We start from the raw sequence: 23,508 nt of genomic DNA, 5'->3' as shown, positions 1-23,508 counted from the left end.
TGCCAAAGCGAACTTTATCTCACCAGAGTTAGCCATGAAGCTCGGTATCAGAGCTGAAGAGATGGAGTACACGGTGGAGGCAGGGTCGGCATGTCCTGGCCACTCAGAGTGTGTTACTCCCATCATTGGAAAGTTAAGTCTGAATATTCAGTCGTATGTGGACACGAAAGAGTTTTATATCATGCCATTGGAAGGGTGTGATGCACTACTGGGAATTCCGTTTGATGTTCAAGATACATGGCGTGCTGGATGTCTTCGGCAATTCCCCCTTCAGTATAGGGACAAAACTCATGTTTTGGATCTAAATCTCAAAGGGGATTCTGTCTCTATTGTATCTGCTTCCGCTATCACTTCTGTAATTAAGAGTCATCTTTCTGTGTACTTAATTTTTGCACGTGATGTTTCACATAATTGTCAGTCAAATTTATTTGTTTAGATAAAGAAAGGTCAGCATTTTTGCGAGAGTTTAATGACTAATTCTCTGATTCATTACAGTCACAATTGCCGCCGAAGAGGCCTGAGGACCATGCAATAAATTTGATGCCAGGGGTAGCCCACCAAACGGACCTCCCTACAGGGTCAGTGCGGCTTAGCAGAAAGAGATTATGAGCCAGGTTAAGGAGCTTTTAGAGAAGGGGCTGATTCAGCCTAGTTCTTCGCCTTTTTGCTCCCCAATGCTCCTAGTGCAAAAGAAGGATGGCTATTGGCACATGTGTATTGATTACCGTGCGTTGAATAAGACTACCATCAAGAACAGGTCTCCTATTCCAAGGATTGATGATATTCTTGACCTTTTAGAAAGTGCTGCAATTTTCAGTAGGATAAACCTTAAGAGTGGGTACCATCAGATTCGTATAAGGCCAAAGGATGTGCACCAGACTGCGTTTCAGGACAACATTTGGTCTCTGAGTTTTATGTGATGCCATTTGATTTTACAAATGGTCCTGCTACGTTCATTAGGATGATGGACTGGATTTTCCGCTCGCATCAAAATTCTGTTGGCACATTCTTTGATGACATGATAGTCTATTCGAAGAATGATAGGCGTCACTTGACCATTGTGTTCGAAGAGCTGCGCAATCACAAGTTACTTGTCAATCCTAAGAAAAGTGCATTCTTCTTGCAAGATATCCACTTTCTTGGCCACATAGTGTCAAAAGATGGTGTCCAAATGGATCCCGCAAAGATTGAAGCTATTAAGACATGGCCAGACTTAAAGACTCTGCACAATGATCAAAGCTTATTGGGATTGTGCTCATACTATAGAAGGTTTATCAAGAATTTTGCAGAGATAGCTTCACCTCTTCACGCTTTGCAAAAGAAAGAGGTTACTTTCATATGGACCCAAAGAGAGATTTCAGCTTTCAATCTCTTAAAGGAAAAATTGACTTCAGATCCTGCGATTGTTTTACCAGACCTTAGGAAGTCATTTGTGGTCCAATGTGACGCGTGCAAATAGCATCAGAGCATTGCTAATGCAAGATGGTCGGGTGGTAGCTTACGAGAGCAGAATCTTACAAGGGCCAGAAAAGACTATGCAAATCTACAAGAAAGAGCTTTTGATTTTGTCATCCAGACAGACCATCAGACCTTGCGATACTTCTTGACACAGACAAACCTATCCGAAAAGCATATGCAATGGGCAAACATTCTTTCTATGTTCCACTTCCAGATTATGCATATGGAAGGCAAGAAGAATGTTGCGGCTGATGCGTTATCAAGGAAGCCACAAAGTTCAGCTGTGTCAATTCCATATCATCGTGAGCTTGATGACATGAAGGAACAGTATGCTATTGATGAAGATTTTGCAAGGATCTTTGAACAGTTGCAAGATGGGCAACGTCATGAGCACTACCTCCTTAGAGACGGTTTTATGATGATGCATGGGAGACTTTGTCACTAGGCCATTGCGACATAAGGTCAAGGTAGAAAGTCATGTCCCACCGTATGCAGGGCAAATAAAGCGGTAGAGACAAACATTGGCCTACTTTGAGGAGAGATGTGAATGCCTTTGTGCGAGCATGCGTGATTTGCCAAAAGGTCAAGTTTGACAAGCAAAAGGCACCAAGGTTATTACAACCACTACCGATTCCGGATAAGCCATGGGAAAGCATTGCTATGGATTTTATCTTTGATCTTCCAAGAACGCCGACAGGGAATGATGGTATATGGATCATGATTTGCATGTTCAGCAAGCAAGCCCATTTTATTCATGTCAGGAAGAAGATAAAATCTGACCAGAATCCAGATGACACGGTTGTTCATCTACAATGTGTTTAAGTTCCATGGTATGCCACAATCAATTGTTAGTGATCGGTATCCTCGCATGACAAGTTTGTTTTGGAGAGGATTGTTTGAGAACATGGGCACTACACTCAAGTTCTCATCTTCGTTTCATCCACAAACAGATGGACAGTCAGAAGAGGCTAATTCTACTGTCTTGGATCTGCTGAAATATTATGTGTCGGATAATAAGGGCAAGTGGGAATAGTATTTGCCTATGCTTCAGTATGCGTACAACAATACAGTGCATTCGTTCACAAACAAGGCACCTTTTGAGATTGTTGAAGGTGGCAAAAAGGTTCCTCCCATTTCCATACAAAGGACAAGATCTTTGAGGCAGATCGATATATTGAGAACATGGATGAAATGTATAAGAAAATCAAAGTTGCCTTGGAGAAGACTGAGGCAAAGCAGAAAAGGGCTGTTGATTGTCACCGTCGTGAATTACTGTTTTCACCTGGTGATTGGGTACTTTTACGGTTTAAAAAGGCAAGGTTAAAGAAGATGAAGGGCAAGGAAAGGTTATTTCCGAAGCTCAACATCCATTACTATGGGCCTTTTCAAGTGCTTGATAAGATCAGCGATGTTGCTTCTAGGCTGAAATTGCCTAACACTTGGAAGATTCATAATGCGTTTCACGTGAGTCTTCTAAGACCCTTTGTGGGTGATGTGCCAAAAGATATGCCACAGGAACATCACCCAGAAGTTGAAGAACTTCATGACATCTTGGTACCTGAGCAAATTTTGGCACAAAAAGAAAGAAAAGTTAAGGGACAAGTTGCAAGACACTATTTGGTGAAGTTCAAGAACTATCCACCTATGGATGCAAAGTAGATGGAAGAGTGTGACTGTCAAAGTCACCAAATGTATTGCGGCTTTATCTTGAGGCCTTTGGGTTACAGCCTAGGTATGCCCCAACCCAACGTGTGCAAAGGAAAGTTAATGATAGAGCTAGCATAACAAATGTACATACGGATTCAGTGCAATAGAATTGTTAAAGGTATTATGCTCACTTCTATTATAGATGGAAATGACAAAAGTATGAAGGTCTCATTAAGTGATTTGAATCTATGTGTTATGACCTTTCTTGCGAGTACATGCGATGATAAAAGCGTGCTAACACAAGATCATCAAAGACATGTATATATGGCATGCAATCGAGGACGTTTGGGATTTTACGAGGAAGTTAAGTCACGAGGATGTGGCAACTGCTAACCTTAATTGTTGGTTTCTTTCCAATGATTTTTATTTAATTTTTGGGACCCTCTTTTTGAAGTTGCAAATGGCCGGACATTGTGTGGCCAGTGTGAAATAGCCGATGGCCGAGAGTTTCAGCCGCAGACGAGAAGGCCTTGTCGCCACAAGTTGGTCGGACCGACCGGCACTAGAATTCGAGCAGTAAAAGGGTGTCTAAGCTCAGTTCAGAGTCATTTATGCCCCCTCGCTACACTTATAAGTCGGTGGATACTAGGAATTAACTCCAAAAGAGGCATAGTGGACACTTGGCAGCACCAGAGCCTGCAGAAAGTAAAACTTTGCCACGTCAGCTGGGAATTGGCGCAAAAATCCATTTGGGACTGCCTTTCTCTCTCATTGTGATTTACAGTGTATGTGTGAGTAGTTAGTGCACATGTTGAAGCTTTAATGAAAAGCTTGCCTTCTCTCTTGCACTATGTAGCACGATGATTCTGCTCTCACGCACCTCTCTCTCCCTTCAAATACAGGAACGTGATGCCCCCCTCGAGGGCTTTTCATCAGTATGTACAGTTGTGTGGGTTCATGCGTGATTGACCACGCAAGAGCCTCTTGCAGAGGTATTGGATTAGCTGTTTGCTAATCCTCCGCAGGTACAGGTGAATTCGGAGAGATTTCACGTGAGAAATCTTGTCCGATTCAAAGGGCAAGTAGCCCTACAGGTGCGGGAGCTCGAGGACTTGCTACGGATGCGACCGGCTCGCGAAACAAAGCCCAAAACAGAGAAATACATCCTGCTGTGTATTTTTGCAGGTTTAGGGCTTCGGCCCTAAACGGTCCCTAATACCCTCAGGAGGTCCAGGGACGCGAGGGGACCGCTGTGCAGGTGATCTGGCGCATTTACAGGGCAGAAAACAGAGGATTCTGCTGCAAATTCTCGCCAGGTTTTGAAAGTGTCAGTATGCGTCGGGAAAGTCACTTTTTGCGTGGGGATATGGTATGTGAAGCGTCATAGTACAGTTATGATTCCGAAATCGGGTCATAACAGGTCATTTTCAGCCCGGATTATGCGGGGGCCGGGGCAGCTCATAGAAAATCACAGGTTTTACACCCTCTTTGAATACAATAAGGAAATACCAAAACAAATGGATGAAAGTACGCAGCTCTATAGAGCGTGGGGCAAGTGCGAGATCAAGAATCCCTTTGTCAGGTGCAGTAGAATTGAAATGGTGAAGATCTTGGTTTTACACTTCTACAAATCCTTACTTCTTTCCTTGCGTCAATGATTTGCTTTAGCATGAATGATGATTACTTTTACTTTTCCTTGAAGAGAGGGAAAGAGTGAGAGAGAGAGAAAGAGAGGTAGACATGTGTAGAGAGAGAGAGAGAGAGAGAGAGAGAGAGAGAGAGAGAGACACCATATGAGGCCCCAACCAACCTTCTCAAGGGCCCCAACACCGTTGCCAATGTGGTATTTGCTTTTGATTGCGAAAATGAGATTTCCATCACAAAGAATCACCTCTTCCCTATCAGCGTTTTTTTTGGGATCTAGCGTTTTTGTTGCATCCATGCATTTTTTGGTCATAAGCCATCTCTTCTGCATTCCTGTGCTAGCGCCCTCCCTCCGTCTACCTATCAACGCCTTTTCCCAGGCATTTGCCATGTCAGCAGTTGTGTGTGTTTGTCTGGGGGCCTGCCACGTCACCAGTTTGTGACATACCCCCCTTCCTTGGCCCTAGTCTGCGTTTTTCAGCCCTATACCCTAGCGTTTTTGGGCAGGACAGCAGCCAGCAATTCTTGCATTTTTTGTGGCAGCCAGGACACCATTGGACCAGGCGTTTTTTAACCTTCACTTCAGCGTTTCCTTCTTGCCGATCTTGGACAGCCGGAGCCCCGCTCCTTGCCCCTTGGTCTTCTCACTTGGAAGTTGAACCATCACGTGACTTTGCCGGTGATTTCCTGACCACCTATCTGCTGATTTTCAGCCTGTTTTGGTGCATTTACAGCCCTCACCTTACCTTCTCGGCATCCGGTGTTCATCACTTGGCGTTTTGCTAAAACCCCTGCATTCTCGTGGTGTTTCCAGCTCCCTTTTGCTGCGATTTCAAGTTTGAACAGCACCTCGACTTTGCTTCATTGGCATCCCTTCGGGTTTCCCTTGCCTTTCCCGTCACGTGCCCCCTATTTCGCGGTCTTTTGACATTCAATCCGGTGTGGTTTTCCGATCCTATCATCGCCTTTGCTTCTAATTTTACATACGAGACTTCTCTCCTAATTTTTTTGTTTGTACCTATGGCGACACTTCCAGCCATGCCCATCTTTCCTCTCGACAAAAAGTTTGACAGCTCCAACCGGAAGATGAAGATCATGGTGATGCTTATGCAGTTTGACCTTTGGGACTGCCTTACCGATCCTACCAATGCCGTGTGTCTGACCTTGCTCCTACATCGACATCATCAGCTACCACTTCTTCTGTAGTTACACGTGCTGGCTCCTCATCTACTTCTCTCATGGTACTGCTTCTTGCGGATCAGGTCCTGTGGTTACACAGGCTATGGTAAATCAGTGGAATCTGAACCATCGCAGGGTTTACTCTTTCTTACTCATCAACTGTGCGGATAGCGTGTTGACGTCTTTACGCTCTCACACCACTACACATGAGGTATGGGGTTTCCTTTGCAACATGTACGAGGCGAAGACACTCGGAAGGATCCTCGCTCTAGAGAAGACTTTGATGGACTTACAGGTCTTGTCATTTCCGACTATCCAGGACTTCATATCCCGCATGCTTTTGCTTCATGATGAGCTACCAGCTTGTGGTCACCAGATCTCTTTCGAGGCATGGCAACTTGGTTGTTGCTCTCAAGCTTCCCGACACTTATGATTCCTTGTTCCAGTCACTTACTACCTCCACGCGCCTTGCTCCTATCAATTGGGAGGAGCTCTTACCCACTGTGCAGCAGAATCCAGATAACTTCGCGCATTTAGGACAAAGCCACCTCAGAGGCCTCTATGAAGGCTACTGCATTGATCCAGTAGGGGTGGTAGTGCTCCCGAACAGTCTGGACTTGGTTGTACACCTTCTCGCCTTGACATTACTTGTACCTATTGTGGAAAGAAAGGTCATTTTGCAACAAAATGACATAAACAATGACGGGACCGTAAGAAGGATTCAGATCCTAAGGATGGGACGGCTTCTCAACAGACGTCTACCACCGCCACCTCTAGCCCTTCACAGGCCGATGGCTTCACCCTCTAGTTTCATCCGCCTCCTTCTTCCCTCTTATGATCGAGATCACTTTTTGGCTCGGAGTTTGCCAGTTACCACCTTGGCCTTCTATCCTTTTGTGTCAGAGTGCTCTGCTTCAAGGAGGGGATCCCTCTCTTCAGTCTCTCTCTGCTGCTGACCTCCACCGATGAACTCCCTGCTCGTCTTCCGTCTTTCCCTCATGTATATCCTCTTCAACGACTTGTTCTGTTGATAGCCTCCATCAACTTCCTTGTGCGACTTGATCAGCCTGACCTAGCTTCGGTCATCATCACATTGGTGCTAGACGGTTCGTCGTTTTTGTTTGGCTTGCGCTTCTTTGCACACTCCAGATCTGCCAAGCGTGTTGCATCTTCTTCCTCAGCGACTCTGCATCTGTCGTTGAGGGGGGTGTTAGATTCTTCACCTCCAGATGCTTCGCACCCTGCCTACAGGCTTCACACACATCACGTGCACTGGCCCTTGGTTGTGGGTTGGCCACCCGTATACCTTGTGGACAGGGTTCTTCAGGCACATTTAGGGTTTTGCTCAACACTTTGCCCGGCCGAACCTATTTTGGTCCTTTTCCATTATTTCTATATTCATGGGTATTTTTGGTGCATGGTCGTTGGGGTTTTTGGTCTACCCTACCTAGTCCCTATTCTCCTATATATAGGAGGGGGGGATGCACTCTCTCATTCATCTTGCCATCTTGTCTTGTACACAGCAGCTTTGCCAGCTAAAGTTATTGGGGCTTGCCAACCTTTTCCATTTGTCTCTTCAGTGCCTATCGCCTCCCCCCCCCCCTCTCTCTCTCTCTCTCTCTCTCTCTCTCTCTCTCTCTCTCTCTCTCTCTCTCTCTCTCTCTCTCTCTCTCTCTCTCTCTCTCTCTCTCTGCTCACTCTGACAATTGTCGCCGTGGTAACTCCTCAAGACGAGGCACCTCCGAGGCTGATTTGATGCACCTTTGGATCGGCATTCTGATGTGATCATAGGCAGATCGGTTTCCTTTACAGGCCAGGCTTTGAGCTTATAATTCAATTCAGGGCTAGGTGGGGCAAATTGTCCACCATCCCAACAAATAAATCATAAAATAATTTAATTTATAAGTTTTTGACCGGGGCTAAGTTTCGAGTGAAACTGTCGTACATCTGCCCACTCGGGAATCCGAACAACGAGGGGAATTTCTCATTGGATTCCTCTAGCCCAAAACTACATGCATGTGATGTCAAATGCCCACCGTAGTGTAATAACATCTGTCAAAACCAGTGTACAAACCATCTATGCAAGAGGGTTCCAAAACTCAAAAATTGGCTCTAGTAGTCGATGAAGCATGTCCACATGGCACATAAAGCCAGTGCACGTGAAACCCTTATCTTCTTTGATGGAGGAGCCAAGGCCACCTTTCATCTCGATTGAATTGGCGACTTGACTTAGGATTACGCCCGAAGAAATGGGACGATCCACTGAGGCAGTTCTAGCGGCACCAGGACCAGATGTTGCCATTAAACTTGTCATACGCAAACTTCGGTTGCATTGTCAAGGGTATGTGGTGCACAAGGACTTCTACATCATGCCTTTAGAAGGGTGTGACGTCCTTTTGGGAATCCCCTGGTTCTATAAGAAAAGGAAAGTCGACTACAGGGCGAGGAAAGCTACATTGAAGAATGATAAGGGTAGAGTTATAGTACTTAATGTAAAATTAAAGGGCAAGTCTATCCCACTTGTATCAACTTCGACCATTCCAAAATTAATGAAATCTGGTTTGCTTATTTAGTCGATCTACTTCAATGAGTTAAATGACAATAAAACATCATTCGACCTCGAGAAGATTTTTTGCAAATTCAAGCAGACTGTTTCTTTGAAGGCTTACCGGGAAAGTTACCTCCTCAGCGACCCAAAGATCACATGATTGATTTGATTCCTGAGAGCAACCACCGAACCGGCCACCTTACAGAGTTAGCAAAGCCCAGAATGAGAAAATTATAAACCAAGTAAAAGAGCTTCTCGAAAACGGTCTAATTCAGCCCAGTACATCACCTTATTGTTCACCATTGTTGTTGGTTTTGAAGAAAGATAGAACTTGGAGAATGTGCATTGACTACAGAGCTCTGAACAAAATCACCATCAAGAACAGGTTTCCAATACCCAAGCCAATGATATACTAGACACGTTACAGGGTTCTACATACTTTAGCAGAGTCGACCTGAAAAGTGGCTATCATCATATCAGGATCACTCATGGAGATGCATACAGGACCGCGTTCGGGACGTCCTTTGGATTGCTCTAGTATTTGGTGATGTCCTTCGATCTCACGAATGCTCTTGCAACGTTCAATAGGATGATGGACAGGATTTTTAGAGAGTACTGATCATTTGTGGGCACCTTTTTCGATGTTATCATCGTATTCTCCAAGAGTGAAGCAGAGCACAAATACCATCTATTACAGGTTTTCCAAGCACTACGGCAACATCAATCAGCGATTAATGGGAAAAAGAACGAGTTTTTCTTGCCAAAGATATACTTTTTCTATGTAAAGATTGACCCAATCAAAGTTGAAACCATTAAATATTAGCTTTTTAGGCTTATGTCTGCACATTGCTTCTCCATTACACTTTTGACACAAAGAGAATTTTCTTTTTCTTGGGGACCATCAGAGATCGCAGCATTCAAGACTCTAAAAGAAAAGTAGATGATTGGTCCAGTGTAGGTACTACCAGATTTGCAAAAGCCATTTGAGGTTTACTGTGATGCATGTGGTTGCAATCTAGGAGCGAACTTTGTCACAAAGTGATGACGTGGTATGACCAGTTGAAAGAGAAACGGCCGCATGGACAAGAGAAACCGAACCGACCAACTTAAAGAACTTCTAACCACCGGCTGTGGGGCCTAAAACCCTAACAACCCAAAGCTTGAGGTTTGAGGCTAAATTTTTTAAAATGCTCTAACATGCTCGCGTGGAAAATTGTACAGATGCTGACATGGCAAGGCTGTACGGATTTTCGCAAATAGCGCTAGCTGTTTTGGGAGCTTTTGGGATCAGGTGCTTTTGGGGTTAGTGCTTTTGAGTTGATTGCTTATGGGGCTCTACAATTGGGCACCCCTTGTACTAATTATAAGAGCCCCTGGGCCTCACTCTGCAGAGCATTTGGACGCAGAGTCCGCGAGCAGAAACCCCCTTGGGAGTTGTACCTTGATGTGAGCAATAATAAAAAAATACCGCCAGGGGCGCGAGTCTTTGGAGCCAGTGCTTCTCATTGTTAGAGGTCTGTTGGGTTCTCTGAGTCGATCTCATCAATGGGGTAAGTCAAATTTCCCAAATGTATCGCGAAACCCCGTTTCGCATGACCCATCAATTCTTGAATAAAATTTGACTTTTGTTCCAGGCAGTAGTCTCGGATCTAAAAAGGGAGTCTGCAGCAAAACCGCTCAATTTGTTCCTTAAAAGAGACCTCCTTAAATGAAGAGGTTGGTAGAAAAGAGTTCCAAAATCTCTCGCAGTAGGCGTCCACAGAATCTTTTTTGGTCACCGAAGATGATTCCAAGCGGTTCGTATATCTCACTCGTACTCTCGAGTCAGCCAAGAAGAAATAGAGAGCCTTTTGAATTTCAACCACTTAACTGGAGCTTCCTTTCTCAGAAGAAGAGTGGACCACCATGTTCGAGCATTCCCTTTGAAGAAGGATGTAGCTCTCCTAATCTTGGAGTGCTCTGAGTAATGCCCTCCAAAGAAGGCTATGTCAAACTGCTGAATGAAGGCCAAAGCCCTCGGAGCATCTCGGAACCCAGAAAAGGATTCAAATTTAATAGATTGTCCACCTTCTTTGAATTCTTCTACTTTGTTGCTTTTGTCTTCGAGGAAGTCATATTGGTTGGCTCTGTAAAAATGCTTCTTCTTTGCATTAAAACATATGGTTATCGAAGTCTCAACTGTCTAGGTTTCTTTGCCTTTTTCTTGCCCTTTCCGAAGCTTTGCTTTTTGCTTCGCTTTTTGCCTTTTCTGTCCTCCTTGCTCGAGTCAGAAGAGCTAGAAGAACTATCATAAGAAGAAGAAGAATTGGGTAGTCCTTCAAATCGTACACGCTTCTTTTGCTTTCTTGCAAATGCAAAAGATTGACGGCCCAAATAACAAGGGTAGTCAATCCCCTTCTTGCGCTTTTTCGCTTGCTTTTTGGATTGATTGTTCGCATCCAAAAGCGGACAGATCTGTGTCTAAACCACCTCCTGTAAATCTTGTTCTGTAAACATCCTCGCAGAAGGAGGTTTCTTGATTGCCTGTTTAATGGGTGGTTCTGTGGCTTTCTGCCACTTGGAGTGCACTTCTGCGATGTCTCTACAACCTACCATGTCATCAGCTTTTTACGTAAATTAGGGTTTCTTCTTTAATTTACAAGGTTTTAGGCCCCTTGGTCGGGGTACCATAAGTTGGTACAACTTATTAAGTTAGTTCTCTTTAACTTGGGCCACTCGGATTGGTTCCATAAGTTGGTTAAACGTCTTCAGCTTCTTCCCCAAAGTTTTTAGGCCCCTTTTGTCCGGGCTCGTCCTGATTCTTTTTGAGCCTCGGCCAATAGAAATACTTATCTACACCTTTCAAAGTGGTGTCAATGCCGCGATGGCCCACAAAAGGTGGACAATGTCACTCTGTCAAAACCTTGTTCCTTAATCTTGTTACTCAAGATAGTCTTCCGCATTAAATAACCTTCTATTAGAGCATAGCCTGCAACTGTGTCACATGCACACCCAACCCTATGTGCATATGGACAAGCTATCTCAGGTTTAGGATTCAGGTCAACCTAGGAAGTGTTATGGCACCTTTGTGAGCCTGTGAGCAGGCCGTGCATGTCTAGTGTCACAAATTGGTGACGTGGCAAGTCCCCCGGATATACACACCCCCTGCTGATGTGGCAGCAGCTCGAAAAACGCGCTGACGTGGCAATGGGCCAGTGGAAAACCTGCTAACAGGCTGACGTGGCAGGCCGTACGGATCTCCGTCATTTCCACTGACATGCTTACGTGGCAATGTACGGACGCCCATAATTTGCGTTGGCTGCCTTTCGCGGGCAGATTTTTTAGTAAAAGCTTTTGGGCATAATGCTTTTGAATTAGAAACTTTTGATTTAAAAGATTTTGGGGCTCTGCTTTTGGGCAACCCTTGTAACAATAAATAGGTCTTTTGGGCCTCATTACTCAGAGCATCTGGACGTAGAGTCTTGAGTGTGAGATCCCGCGGACTCTTGTACTTTGCACACAAATTAATATAAAAAGGAATACCAAAAGGGGCGCCAGTCTTTGGGGCCAATACCTCTTGGCACGGAACTATGCCGGGCCGTGTCGTCTTTTGCGAACTGTTTTAAAGTGAATCTCTACTGTGTCGCGGTAGAATCTAGACTTGGGGTGTCCAAGTTTGTTACAGTGGTAACAGAGCGTGGCCGATTTCACTTCTACCGGGAAATCCGATCCTTTTCTCGTGACACTTATGGATTCCAACAAGAATCATTCAACTTCTTTTGCATCTCCTAATGCGGGAAGAGATTACGAAGAAGATTTTGATGATTTAATAGAGGTAGAGTACGGGCCACCTCGGCCTACTCAGTACGAACTTCAAGAGATGGAACGTCGATAGCAGGTTGACAAGTGCACAAAAGCAGATGATTAAATTTGTGAAGGATCTGCAGTTTGCAAATTTTTTGTCTCAGCAATCCCGCAGCAAATCGCATTGACAGGCTGACGTGGCATGCTGTACAGACAGCCCTTGGAGGGTTCTAGCTTTTGGGGCTGCATATGCTTTTAGAACCTCAGATTTTTACGTAATTGCTTGGCAAAGGGCTTATATAAGATTGTGAGGGCCTCCTCTTCTAGCAGATTTGCTTGGGAGCTGAAAATGGCTTGTAGGGCCGTAGACATTAGCTTTCACACGATCTTTACTTGAACTTTACGACACAAAGGAACTTCACGAATAGCCTATGACTGCTGGAGATTACACGTCAAACAAAAACACGGCTTGGCAGCTAGAGTGCTTCCAAACAAACAGCGACACCATGCTGGTCCCAAAGACTGGCGCCCCTTTCGGTATTTCTTTATTCTTATTACACTTGAGAAAAACTTGTAAGCTTCTACAAGCTGTCCCACTTTTATCAGGCTGAACTTCCCCTACTCTAACCTGATTTCAATAGGCATAACCTTAGTAGAAGTCTCCACGGACAAAATCCCAAGTAAACGGTGACTTTCCATGCACTTCAAAGCACTTTACAAAACCTGGCCAGAAATTACTACACGCTGAAATCCTTGTTTTTTGCCTCCAATTTGCATGATTCTCTAGCTTCCCCAAAGCTCCTGGAACTGTACGCATCAAAACTGGCCAAAACCCTTAACCTGAAAAAAATTACAGCAAGCGATAGTTCTCTGTTTTGCGCTCCGATTCCGCACTTATAGGGTCACTTGCCCTTTGAATTAGACGAGATTCCTCGCGTGAATTCTCTCGAGATTGTCCTGTACAAGCACCCAAGGCTTTCCCGAGGCTCCCCTGGTATTGCCTTGCAGTTTAGGTGAGAAATCCTAAACCTGCAAAAAAACACAGCAGACTGTGATTCCCTGTTTCACATCATTTTGAGCGGAGCAAACACGTCTATGTGTGTCTTAGAACCTCCTGCACGCAATGGGACGGTTCCCATGTAAATCGAACGAGTTTTCACGTGAGAAAACTCTCCGTTTTCGCATTCCTTCGCGATGGAGCTGTGCGTACCTGAAGGGGATTAGCAAGTAGCTAAATCCGGTTCCTGTATAGAAGGCTCTTGCCTTGGCAAACGCGCATAAAACCCCCATGGTCATTTGAGAAGCCCAACTAGAAGGACATTACCATATGTGCAAAGGGGGGAGAGAGATGCGCAAGAGCAAATAATCGTGCTGCACGAGACAAGTGAGAAAGAAAGCTTTCCATTAAAGCTATGATCACCTTCACCCACTACTCACACACACACTGTGGAGCAAAAAGATAAAAATCAACCCCCAACCTCAAATTTGGGCGCCCCCTCTTGGGATGAGCTTCTCGAGAGAGAGTTGACCTGCAGGTTGCTCTCCTATTGACATGTGTCCAGTTTGCTCCTTTTGGTTTACTTCCTAGTACCCACCAACTTATGAAGTCTTGCCAAGGGGCCTATATGAGTTTAACCGAGCCTAGCCACTTCTTTACTAGTCGGATTCCAGTGACGATCGGCCCAACCATCTCATGACTGCCTGGCCTTGAGTCCTTCGGGGGTGAACTCTCGGCCAATGGCCGTTTCACACTGGTCATGCAATGTCCGGGCATTTGTGATTTCAACAAGAGGATCCCAAAAATTAAATAAAAATCAAGGGAAAGAAACCAGCAAATATATATAGTGGTTGTCACAGCCTCGTGACATACCCCCCTCTTGATATCGCAAACGTCCTCCATTGCATGCATCCTCTACATGCCATAGATGATTTAATGTGGTTAGCACCCTTTTATCATCGCATGTATCCGCAAGAACGACTATCAAACATGTGTACAAATGACTAAATGAGACCTTCATACTTTTGTCAAACAATGTACACTTCTATTGCATTGAGACCTTAGGTGCATGTGAAGTGCTAGCTCTAGCACATGCACTAGCTCTAGCATTACCCCTCTCTTGAGCAAGTGTCAAGCCCTTTGACCTATGCTCTACTGAAGTGATCTGAGTTGGAGAATACGTAGGTTGTAAACCAAAAGCTTCAAGGTAAAACTGCAATACATTTGGTGACTCTTATCAATTCACTTTCTTCTATCCACTTTGCATCCATAGGTGGATAGCTTTTGAACTTCAGCAAATAACGTCTTGCAACTTTTGCCTTAACTTTTCTTTGTTTTGGCTTGTCCTCCAGAAGACTCGGCTGAGTCTCTAGCCTTCTCTGTAATTTGTTAGATTTTCTTCATCTCCAGATGCTTCGCACACTGTCACTGTCTACAGGCTTCACACACATCACGTGCACTGGCCCTTGGTTGTCGGTTGGCCACCCGTACACCTTAGACCTGTTTTGGTCACATATTCCCCCATATATATTGGAGGGTCATATTTTTAGGTCATTGGGCTATATTGAGGATTATTGCCCGACCAGCCCCTATTCTCCTATATATAGGAGAGAGGGGGGGGGGCACCCTCTTTCTCATTGTATTCTCACACCATGTAGCCATCTCGAGTTATTGGGTTGCCAACCTTTCCACCATCTGTCTATTGTCATGTCTCTTCTCTCTCTCTCGTGCCATTGTCTCTTTCTCTCCCTCACCTTCCGCTGCACACTCTGACATGGTATCAGAGCACAAGGGTGCTAGATCTGCCATCACCATCAGCAAGGAGGACCTTTCGGAGAGTTCCATCGCGAAGAAAACCTCAACTGCTACCTGCGTTTTTCCCAATGTTTTGGGCAGCCAACAGCGCTTTCTGCTCTCTCTCCATCGCCCTCCTCCTCCACCTCCTAGCGCCTCCTCCTACACCCCTCTGGCTGCCTAACGTTTTTGGCTGGCCTGCGTTTTTATGCCTATCCAGCCAACGTTTTTGCTTCCCCAGCAGAGGGAGTCCTTACACCTGCGTTTTCAGGCTTTGTGTTGCCTGTTGGAGTCCTCTTTCGGCCGGAGTTTTCCCTCCTCGGCCACCCGAGATGTCACGTGACACATCTAACCCTATGCGCAAGACAAGCTACAGCATGGCAAGGGTTCAGTTCAGTCAAGTCAATCTAGAATAGGAAGTGATCTGGCACTTTTGTGAGTCTCTTCGCAGACCGTGCATGTCCAAACACTTAGATTAGATGCATATCCTCTGGTTGCACATAGCATGATCATCAAATTTCCATCAGAACCCATCAGGAGCATTTTTCCAATGCATCGACCTATTTTCCCTATTTTTGACATTTTTCACTTATTATTTTTAAGCGACTTTTGTGGGAAACTAGGTAGGGCAAATTTACTAAGTTTGTATATATAGAAACATAGCGCTAGCACTTTCTGGCAGAAGAGGCAGCACGAGCTCCGATTCAACAAGCACCTTCTCAGCAGGACCCCCCAAGACCAACCTAGCGTTTTTGCCCAACAGCAGAGCCTAGCGTTTTCATTCCCAGATCAACCCTTGGCGTTTTTTGCATTGCAGATCAGCCTCGGCGACCACAAGACACAGCAGATCATCTCTAGCGTTAGTAAATCCCAACAGCAGATAGCAGATTTCCCCGCAAGATCATTTTCAGCCCTAGCGTTTTTGCATCAGCCTGGCAGTCCAGCGTTTTGCAGATTTATCGCGGCAAGACCTCAAGAAGGACCAGCGTTTTCAGTTTTCAGCAGTCAGTTTCCGCAGTAGAAGTCCCGAACCTCGCAGATCTCACCTTCCCGCAACAGTTCCTCGCCGCACGGTGGGATCCATCGAGGTTTACAGTTTCAGCCCGGAAAACGCAGATTTCAGCATCTGCGTTTTCAGCGCGTCGTCGTCGTACCGTCGTCATCGACATCGTCACCGACATAGAGTCAAAATTCAGCAAATAAAGATTTGCAGATTTCAGGCCTTAGCGATTTCAGGTTTCAACCCGTCTCGTAGTACCTTCAAGCACAGTGTTTACCCATCATTTGCACTCTCTCACTAAAGGAACGGAAGGCTCTCCCTTCCGTAAGTAAAAGGAATCCTTGAGCAGAGTTTGGAGCACTCGTCTTGAGCAAAGTTCAACATTCATTCCGCTGCACCTTACATTGGTATTCAGAGCTTTGGCAATGTTCTATATCACTCAAGGAAAGAACCATAGAACAACAAGAATTTTTTTTGCTTGTTGCGGTCGCACGTAACCCAAGATTTCTTGGGCGTGTCGATTCCTAATCGTGTTTTTGAAGAGCGACAGGAAACCCAAGAAAGAAGGGCTTGTCCAGCCTCCCCTTGTGCCTCTTTTCACTCATTGAGAGCGGACAGTGCACTTAGCAGCCGGCCAATCGACGTAAGGTGGGAAAAGCAACCTTGGTGTGAGTGCAAGGCCGTCAAGGGGTGCACCCACAGAAAAGAGCAGAACTCAAGTGAAGAGAAGATTCTTCTCTAACACAGATTGCAAGCAAAAGAAGAACCTCAAGAACCTCAAGACCCTCTAGACCCTCAAGAACCCCAAGAACCAAGACCCCAAGAACCCAAGTTCCTCGTGAACTTAAGAACCTAAGACCACAAGAACCCACGACTTCAATGGATGGTCATCACTCGAAGCGGAATGGACACTTCGCTTGAAGGTGATGAGCATGGGAGTGGCGAAGAAGAATTTTCCCCACCAGGAGGTTTTTCCGACCCTCCGCTTTCTCCATCTACGCCAAGGATTGCACTAACTCCTATGGAGGAGTTGAAGCAGTTGTTTATGGAAAGGAAGTTAGAACGCGAAGAGAGAAAGGCAGCTATTGAGCGTGAGCGTGAGCAAGCGCACTTGGCGGCCGAAGAAAGAATGGCAGCCATAAAGCATGAGCACAACAAAAGGAAAGACGCTTTGTTCCGATTCTTTTCTCAAGTTCAGGCACAGACGCAAGAGATTCGAGAAAAGGACTCTCTCAGTCTCTTCTTCTCCAAAGCATGACACACATGATTTGCATGATTATGATAAGCATGATGATTTGAATGACAATGATAAGCATGATGATTTGAATGATAATGATGAGCATGATGATTTGGATGACAATGACAAGCATGATGATTTGCATGATCAAGATGTGATTTCTCACGAGCATGATGATTTGTATGATCACAATGTGATTGTTCACAAGGATGATGGATTAGTTTATGCTTTTTCTAGTGAAGCTAACCTCATTGCAGATTCGATCAATCATGATGAACCGATCTTGGCTCTCGAGTCAAGGTCTATAGAACCCCCTCAGAAAGAACCGATCTTGGCTCTCGAGACGAGGTCCAAAGAACCCCCATAGGAAGTATTATGTGTTCGAATGATAGTCAGCACGCATTGTTCGAGTGTTTTATTCGTGATCGTTTCCTGTACTTTAGCCAGCGGCTTAATGTGATCCCTTTCCAAAGGCATGTCATATTGTACGTTGAGCACGATTCACTCATGAATGAGCACGGATGTATGCGGATTTTTCATGAAAAGTTGAAAAGTACTCATTTAGGGAAGTCACATTCCATGTCTCTTCCTTGGCACGACACGGTCGTAGAAAGAGGACAAGAAGGATTGAGCATCAAGCATAGGCATTTCCATTGATTTGCCACAGTTGATTGATTTAGATCAGAAAGTCAAGATTCGACCCCATTGTTTGCGTGTGTTTTGATGAACGGTTTGGCACTCCATCACTTTGTTCATCTGCATTGCATGCACAGTTTTTTCGAAGGAATAGAATTTTTCTAGTCACTTTTCATGGAATGGGTATGTTCATGTTTTTGCGTTGGAAGTGGTTTCATGAATTTTCAGCCTCGGAGATTCTTGAAGAAGGTAAACATGACTATAGACGAAGTTGAAGCATTGCAGGAGCCACAGAAGACTGTCGCTTTCGGCGCGGCCCAAAGAAGAAGGCGTTGCAAACCTTTATGAAGTTAGAGTATCGCATGACCCACGCATCAGAGTGGGCCGGCGAAGAGTCCTTTCCAGGATTCCAGACCTTGTTGGCGATCTCCCTCGACACCATACAGTTCGGTACCAGTATGTCACAAACTGCTGACGTGTCAAAGCCTAAAGAATGGAGCCAACTTACAGATGCCGGCCGAGGGGCCTAAACCCTAAGTACCAGAAGAAGAAGTGCTACCAACTTATGGGGACCCCGTCCGATGAAGCCCGAAGTGACATAAAGAATTAAAATAAAGCAGGTCTCACACACACACACACACACAAGAATTGCAAAGCTGGCTGATGACATGGCAAATTTCTGAAAATCACGTTGGCTGATGACGTGGCATGTTGTACAGATCTCCGCGTTTTGCGCTGACTGCTGACGTGGCAGCTGTACGGAATTCCGGATTTTACGCTGGTAACTTTTGAGCATTGCTTTTGGACCGGATGCTTTTGAGTTTTGAAGGCTTTTCACTGTAACTGCTTTTGGGGCCTAGGGCCTTTAAATATGAGCTTAGGGCTCATTCTATGGCATGCGTCCTGGAGAAGGTACAGAGCCTCGAGTACCGGCTTGTACTGTGTTGATGCAATATAAAGAAATACCGAAAGGGGCGCCAAGGTTTGGGGCCAATACTCTCTGGGGTGAAATTCCGCCACTCCGTGTCGCGTGTCATCTCTCTCTTTTAGTTCAGTTGTTATTGAAGTGTTAGAAGTCTGTTCAATCTGCTCTTTTCTATTGGCATGTGGTGCCCGTCTTGTGACAGTACCTCACTTTGAAAAGGAGGGAATATCACGTGACACGTCTATTCCTATGTGCACGTGGACAAGCTACAGCATGACAAGGGTTCAGTTCAGTCGAGTCAGTTTAGAATAGAAAGTGATCTGACACTTTTGTGAGTCTGTTCGCAGACCATGCATGTCCAGACACTTAGATTAGATGCATAACCTCTGGTTGCACATAACATGATCATCAGATTTCCATCAGAACCCATCAAGAGCATTTTTACAGTACATAGACCTATTTTTTCTATTTTTGACATTTTTCACTTATTAATTTTAAGTGACTTTTGTTGGAAACTAGGTAGGGCAAATTTACTAAGTTTGTATATATAAAAACCTAGCACTAGCACTTTCTGGCAGAAGAGGCAACAGGAGCTCCGGTTCAACAGGCACCTTCTCAGCAAGACCCCTCAAGACCAACCTAGCGTTTTTGCCCAGCAGCAAAGCCTAGCGTTTTCATTCCCAGATCAACCCTTGGCGTTTTTTGCATTGCAGATCAGCCTCAGCGACCACAAGACACAACAGATCATCTCTAGCATTAGTAGATCCCCACAGCAGATAGCAGATTTCCCTGTAAGATCGTTTTCAGCCCTAGCGTTTTTGCATCAGCCTGGCAATCCAGCGTTTTGCAGATTTATCGCGGCAAGACCTCAAGAAGGACCAGCGTTTTCAGTTTTCAGCAATTAGTTTCCGCATTAGAAGTCCCGAACCTCGCAGATCTCACCTTCCCGTAGCAATTCCTCGCCGCACGGTGGGATCCATCGAAGTTTACAATTTCAGTCCGGAAAACGCAGATTTCAGCATCTGCGTTTTCAGCGCGTCGTCGTCGTACTGTCGTCATCGACATCATCACCGACATAGAGTCAGAATTCAGCACATAAAGATTTGCAAATTTCAGCCCTTAGCGATTTCGAATTTCAACCTGTCTCGTCGTCGTCGACATCGTCAGTAAGTCCAAGCATTGTAGAGATTTGTGCAATCAATAGTAGACCGCTCTCGCCATAGAGAGTGGGGCCTTCGGAGGAGCGTCTGACAACATTCTGGTGCCGTATTCTTCTCTCTCTATCTCTCAGTCTCAGTACCTTCATGCACAGTGTTTACCGACTTTGTTTGTAATCATTTGCACTCTCTCACTAAAGGAACGGAAGGCTCTCCCTTCTTCAAGTAAAAGGAATCCTTGAGCACAGTTCGGAGCACTCATCTAGAGCAAAGTTCAACATTCATTCCGCTGCACACTAGATTTTCTTCCATTGCTGCCCCAACCGACTCATGGACCTTCCACATTCACATTTGGACTGTTCTTCTTTGATTCTCAGCCGGGACTTTGTGCCCCACCCTTCAACACCTGGTGTCCCCCGACACTCTGAGGAAGGCTCAATGCTTTGTTTACAGCAGTATTCCAATCCCCTCTACTGCGTTTCCGACACTCACAGCACCTTCTTAATTCACAAGTCCCCTACCTGCACCAGTGTGGTGCTTACACGGCGTGTTTTTAGAAGCATTTCAACTTTGCTCCTTCGACATTGAGACGTGGACTCAAATATATGTTCTGGCACAACGGACAGATCTCCCTTGACATTGCAGATCTTCCCATCCTCGAGGTTCTCTTGCCCTCGGGAAGATGCAGGGGATTGGATTGGTACAGGTACTTATGTGGACGTGGCTTGTGTTTTCCACCACTACTTCTTCCTCAATAACCCTCTCGCCCTCTCCCTCGACTGTTGTCTCTCTATTTGGGATTGCCCTATCCACCTCCTTCATTGGTTCTCTGTATGATAGACCCGTGCCTCTTGGCACGTCAGACACTTCTTTTGGACATGTACTCCTAGAAGTGAGTATCCTTTGGCATTTGGATGCCTGCATGGTCTCTTCCGACACACTGCTCCATGGTGGCTCTTTTGCCTTGCCTCTACTTGGTAGAGCTTCTTCCTTGCTTCTGCTTGGTTCACTTGCAGTTTGGATGTACCTATGCACTACTTATGTCACAAGGCGGGCACCACGTGCCAATCGAAAAGAACAGACTAAACAGACTTTTAGCACTTCAATAACAACTCAACTGAAAGAGAGAGACGACATGCGACACGGAGTGGCGGAATTCCATCGTGCCAATAGAAAAGAACAGACTGAACAGACTTTTAGCACTTCAATAACAACTCAACTGAAAGAGAGAGACGACGCGCGACACGGAGTGGCGGAATTCCACCCCAGAGAGTATTGGCCCCAAACCTTGGCGCCCCTTTCGGTATTTCTTTATATTGCATCATCAAAGTACAAGCCGGTACTCCAGACTCTGCATCTTCTCCAGGAAGCATGCCAGAGAATGAGCCCTAGCCTCATATTTAAAGGCCCTTGGCCTAAAAAGCAATTTACATGAAAAGCTTTCAAAATCAAAAGCTTCTAGTCCAAAAAGCAGTTTACATGAAAAGTTTTCAAACTCTGGCCAAAAAGCAATGCCAAAAGCTGCCAGCGTAAATCACGAAAATCCGTACAACCTGCCACGTCATCATGCCAGCGCAATTTTTGGAAATCAGCCACGATGTTGCAGTTTTAGGGTTAGGGTTTCCAGAATTAGGGTTTGCAGGTTTTAGGGTTAGGGTTTTCAGAATTAGGGTTTCAGCAGTTAGGGTTTTTTTTGGAATTAGGGTTTTAGCAGTTAGAGTTTCCAAAATTAGGGTTTCATCAATTAGGGTTTCTGGCAGAAATTAGGTTAGGGTTTTTTGCACTCAGGCAACCACGTCATCACTTTGTGACACTTCTTCTGTTGCTTGTTCTTCTTAGGGTTTAGGCCCCTCGACCGGCATCTGTAAGTTGGCTCCATTCTTTAGGCTTTGACACGTCAGCAGTTTGTTACAACTTACACCGTGAAGACCTCATGGATGTTCCTTGGATAAATTGTTTTATGTACGTAAAAATACGTACCTTTTGTAGAAAACAAGTAAATGAGAGAACTTGCCCTTTGAATTAGACGAGATTCCTTGCGGGAAAAGCACTACAAAAAGAGGACCCTCGGAGATTGTACTTGTTGAAGCATAATAATAAAGAAATACCAAAGAGGGGCGTCAGTCTTTGGGGCCATTGTATCTGGGTGCGGAACTACGCCGTGCCATGTTGTCTCTCTCAATTTTGTTCAATGCTTCTCTCACGTGTTGCATTAGATCTTTGGCTTGGGGTGCCCAAGCTTCTCATTCATACTATGCAAGCTAGTGGGGAGGATATCACGATTGTGACCACAATTGTAACAAAGAAAATAAGTCAATGTATATCCCTAGAAAGGCCCAGATTCACCTCCTATCTTCACTTTAAACCACATTGTGAGCAAAAACTAACTGGCAAACGTAGGGCCTGTCATCTTTGCGCAAGTATTGAATTTCATTTCCATTGAAGAAATCCATTTGGAAGCTGTAGAGAACATACTTGTCTGGTGAACGCCTCCTTTCACCAAACCTTAGAATCCAAATTCTATTGAAGATTGTTTCCTGCCCTTTTTTTTTTGACTGATACCACACGACATTCTCTGGTAAGAGGAGTTTTAAACTCTTTCAAATCTAAAAATTGGGTTCAATCTTTACTCTCTAACCCCATACAAACAAAACCTTGCATTTGGCTCCCCGCTCTATTTCCCACGCAAAAAATACAGAAGTCACGCAAAAGAATAATTCCTAACGGGAAGTCGTTGATTATTGATTCCTATCAGAGAGAGCACCTTCGGGAACATCTTCAGTGTGGTAAAGACTCTTATGAATATCCATAGCATAGTCGACCATGTTGGTCTTCGCCAGGAGCTCGATTTTGGCCTTGAGTATCTGGTCGTCGCTATAGAGGTTCCTCTCCTGCAGAAACTCCAGCAGAGGGAAAACGAGATGCCGTTCCAGAAAAGGAGCTATCTTAGACGTGAGATCGTATTGCGCCATTGCTGCTGGTGCTCCGTCCTGACGAGTGCTCGAGGGAAGTCAATCTTAACCTAAGTGATGAATAAGTCCGGACTCGGAAGAATATGAAAAACAAAAAACGAAAAACAACGAGTAATAAAATCACGTCTAGAAAGAGACTTATTAATAATTAATTAGAAAAAATACACTAAAAATATTTTTCTAACTCAAGAGAGAATTTTCTGCTACAAGTGTGGTGGAGACCACCTTGTTCTTGAGCTAAGTCAATCCTTCACCTCACTTACAGCTTTATAACACTTTACTTGCTCACCATACGTAGGGGAGACCGGTTTGTTCTTGAGCCAAATCCCCATCCTTACTTAACACATAGTTCTATAACACTTCACTTTGGTATGTGCTCACCATGTGACTTGCCCTTCCTTGATGGGCCCTCGTCATGATTAGGTAGGGATAGATCTCTCTTGAGATGCGTTTTGAGAAAACAATAGATTTTGGTTGCAAGGGGGGGGGGGGGAGGAGAGAGAGATCTACTCCATGCCTTGCTCTAGCCAA

General features: G+C 45.0%; 1 protein-coding gene across 1 annotated transcript in view; it reads right to left on the bottom strand.

Annotated features, from left to right (window-relative positions):
• EIF3E (eukaryotic translation initiation factor 3E) overlaps positions 1 to 23,045 on the bottom strand; it is a 70,780-nt gene extending 47,735 nt beyond the window's left edge. Inside the window, exon 1 of the mRNA XM_086506988.1 lies at positions 22,770 to 23,045. Within this exon, the coding sequence (XP_086363114.1) occupies positions 22,770 to 22,977 (208 nt within the window). The 5' untranslated portion in view covers positions 22,978 to 23,045. The remainder of the gene's footprint in view (positions 1 to 22,769) is intronic.
• Between the last annotated feature and the right edge of the window lie 463 nt (positions 23,046 to 23,508).

This window comes from Adiantum capillus-veneris, chromosome 30 (genome assembly GCF_014529385.1).
Source record: "Adiantum capillus-veneris isolate H3 chromosome 30, ASM1452938v2, whole genome shotgun sequence".
Classification (NCBI taxonomy): domain Eukaryota; kingdom Viridiplantae; phylum Streptophyta; class Polypodiopsida; order Polypodiales; family Pteridaceae; genus Adiantum; species Adiantum capillus-veneris.
The sequence above is the reverse complement of the archived record's forward strand: the minus strand, read 5'-3'. Positions and strand labels throughout refer to the sequence as shown.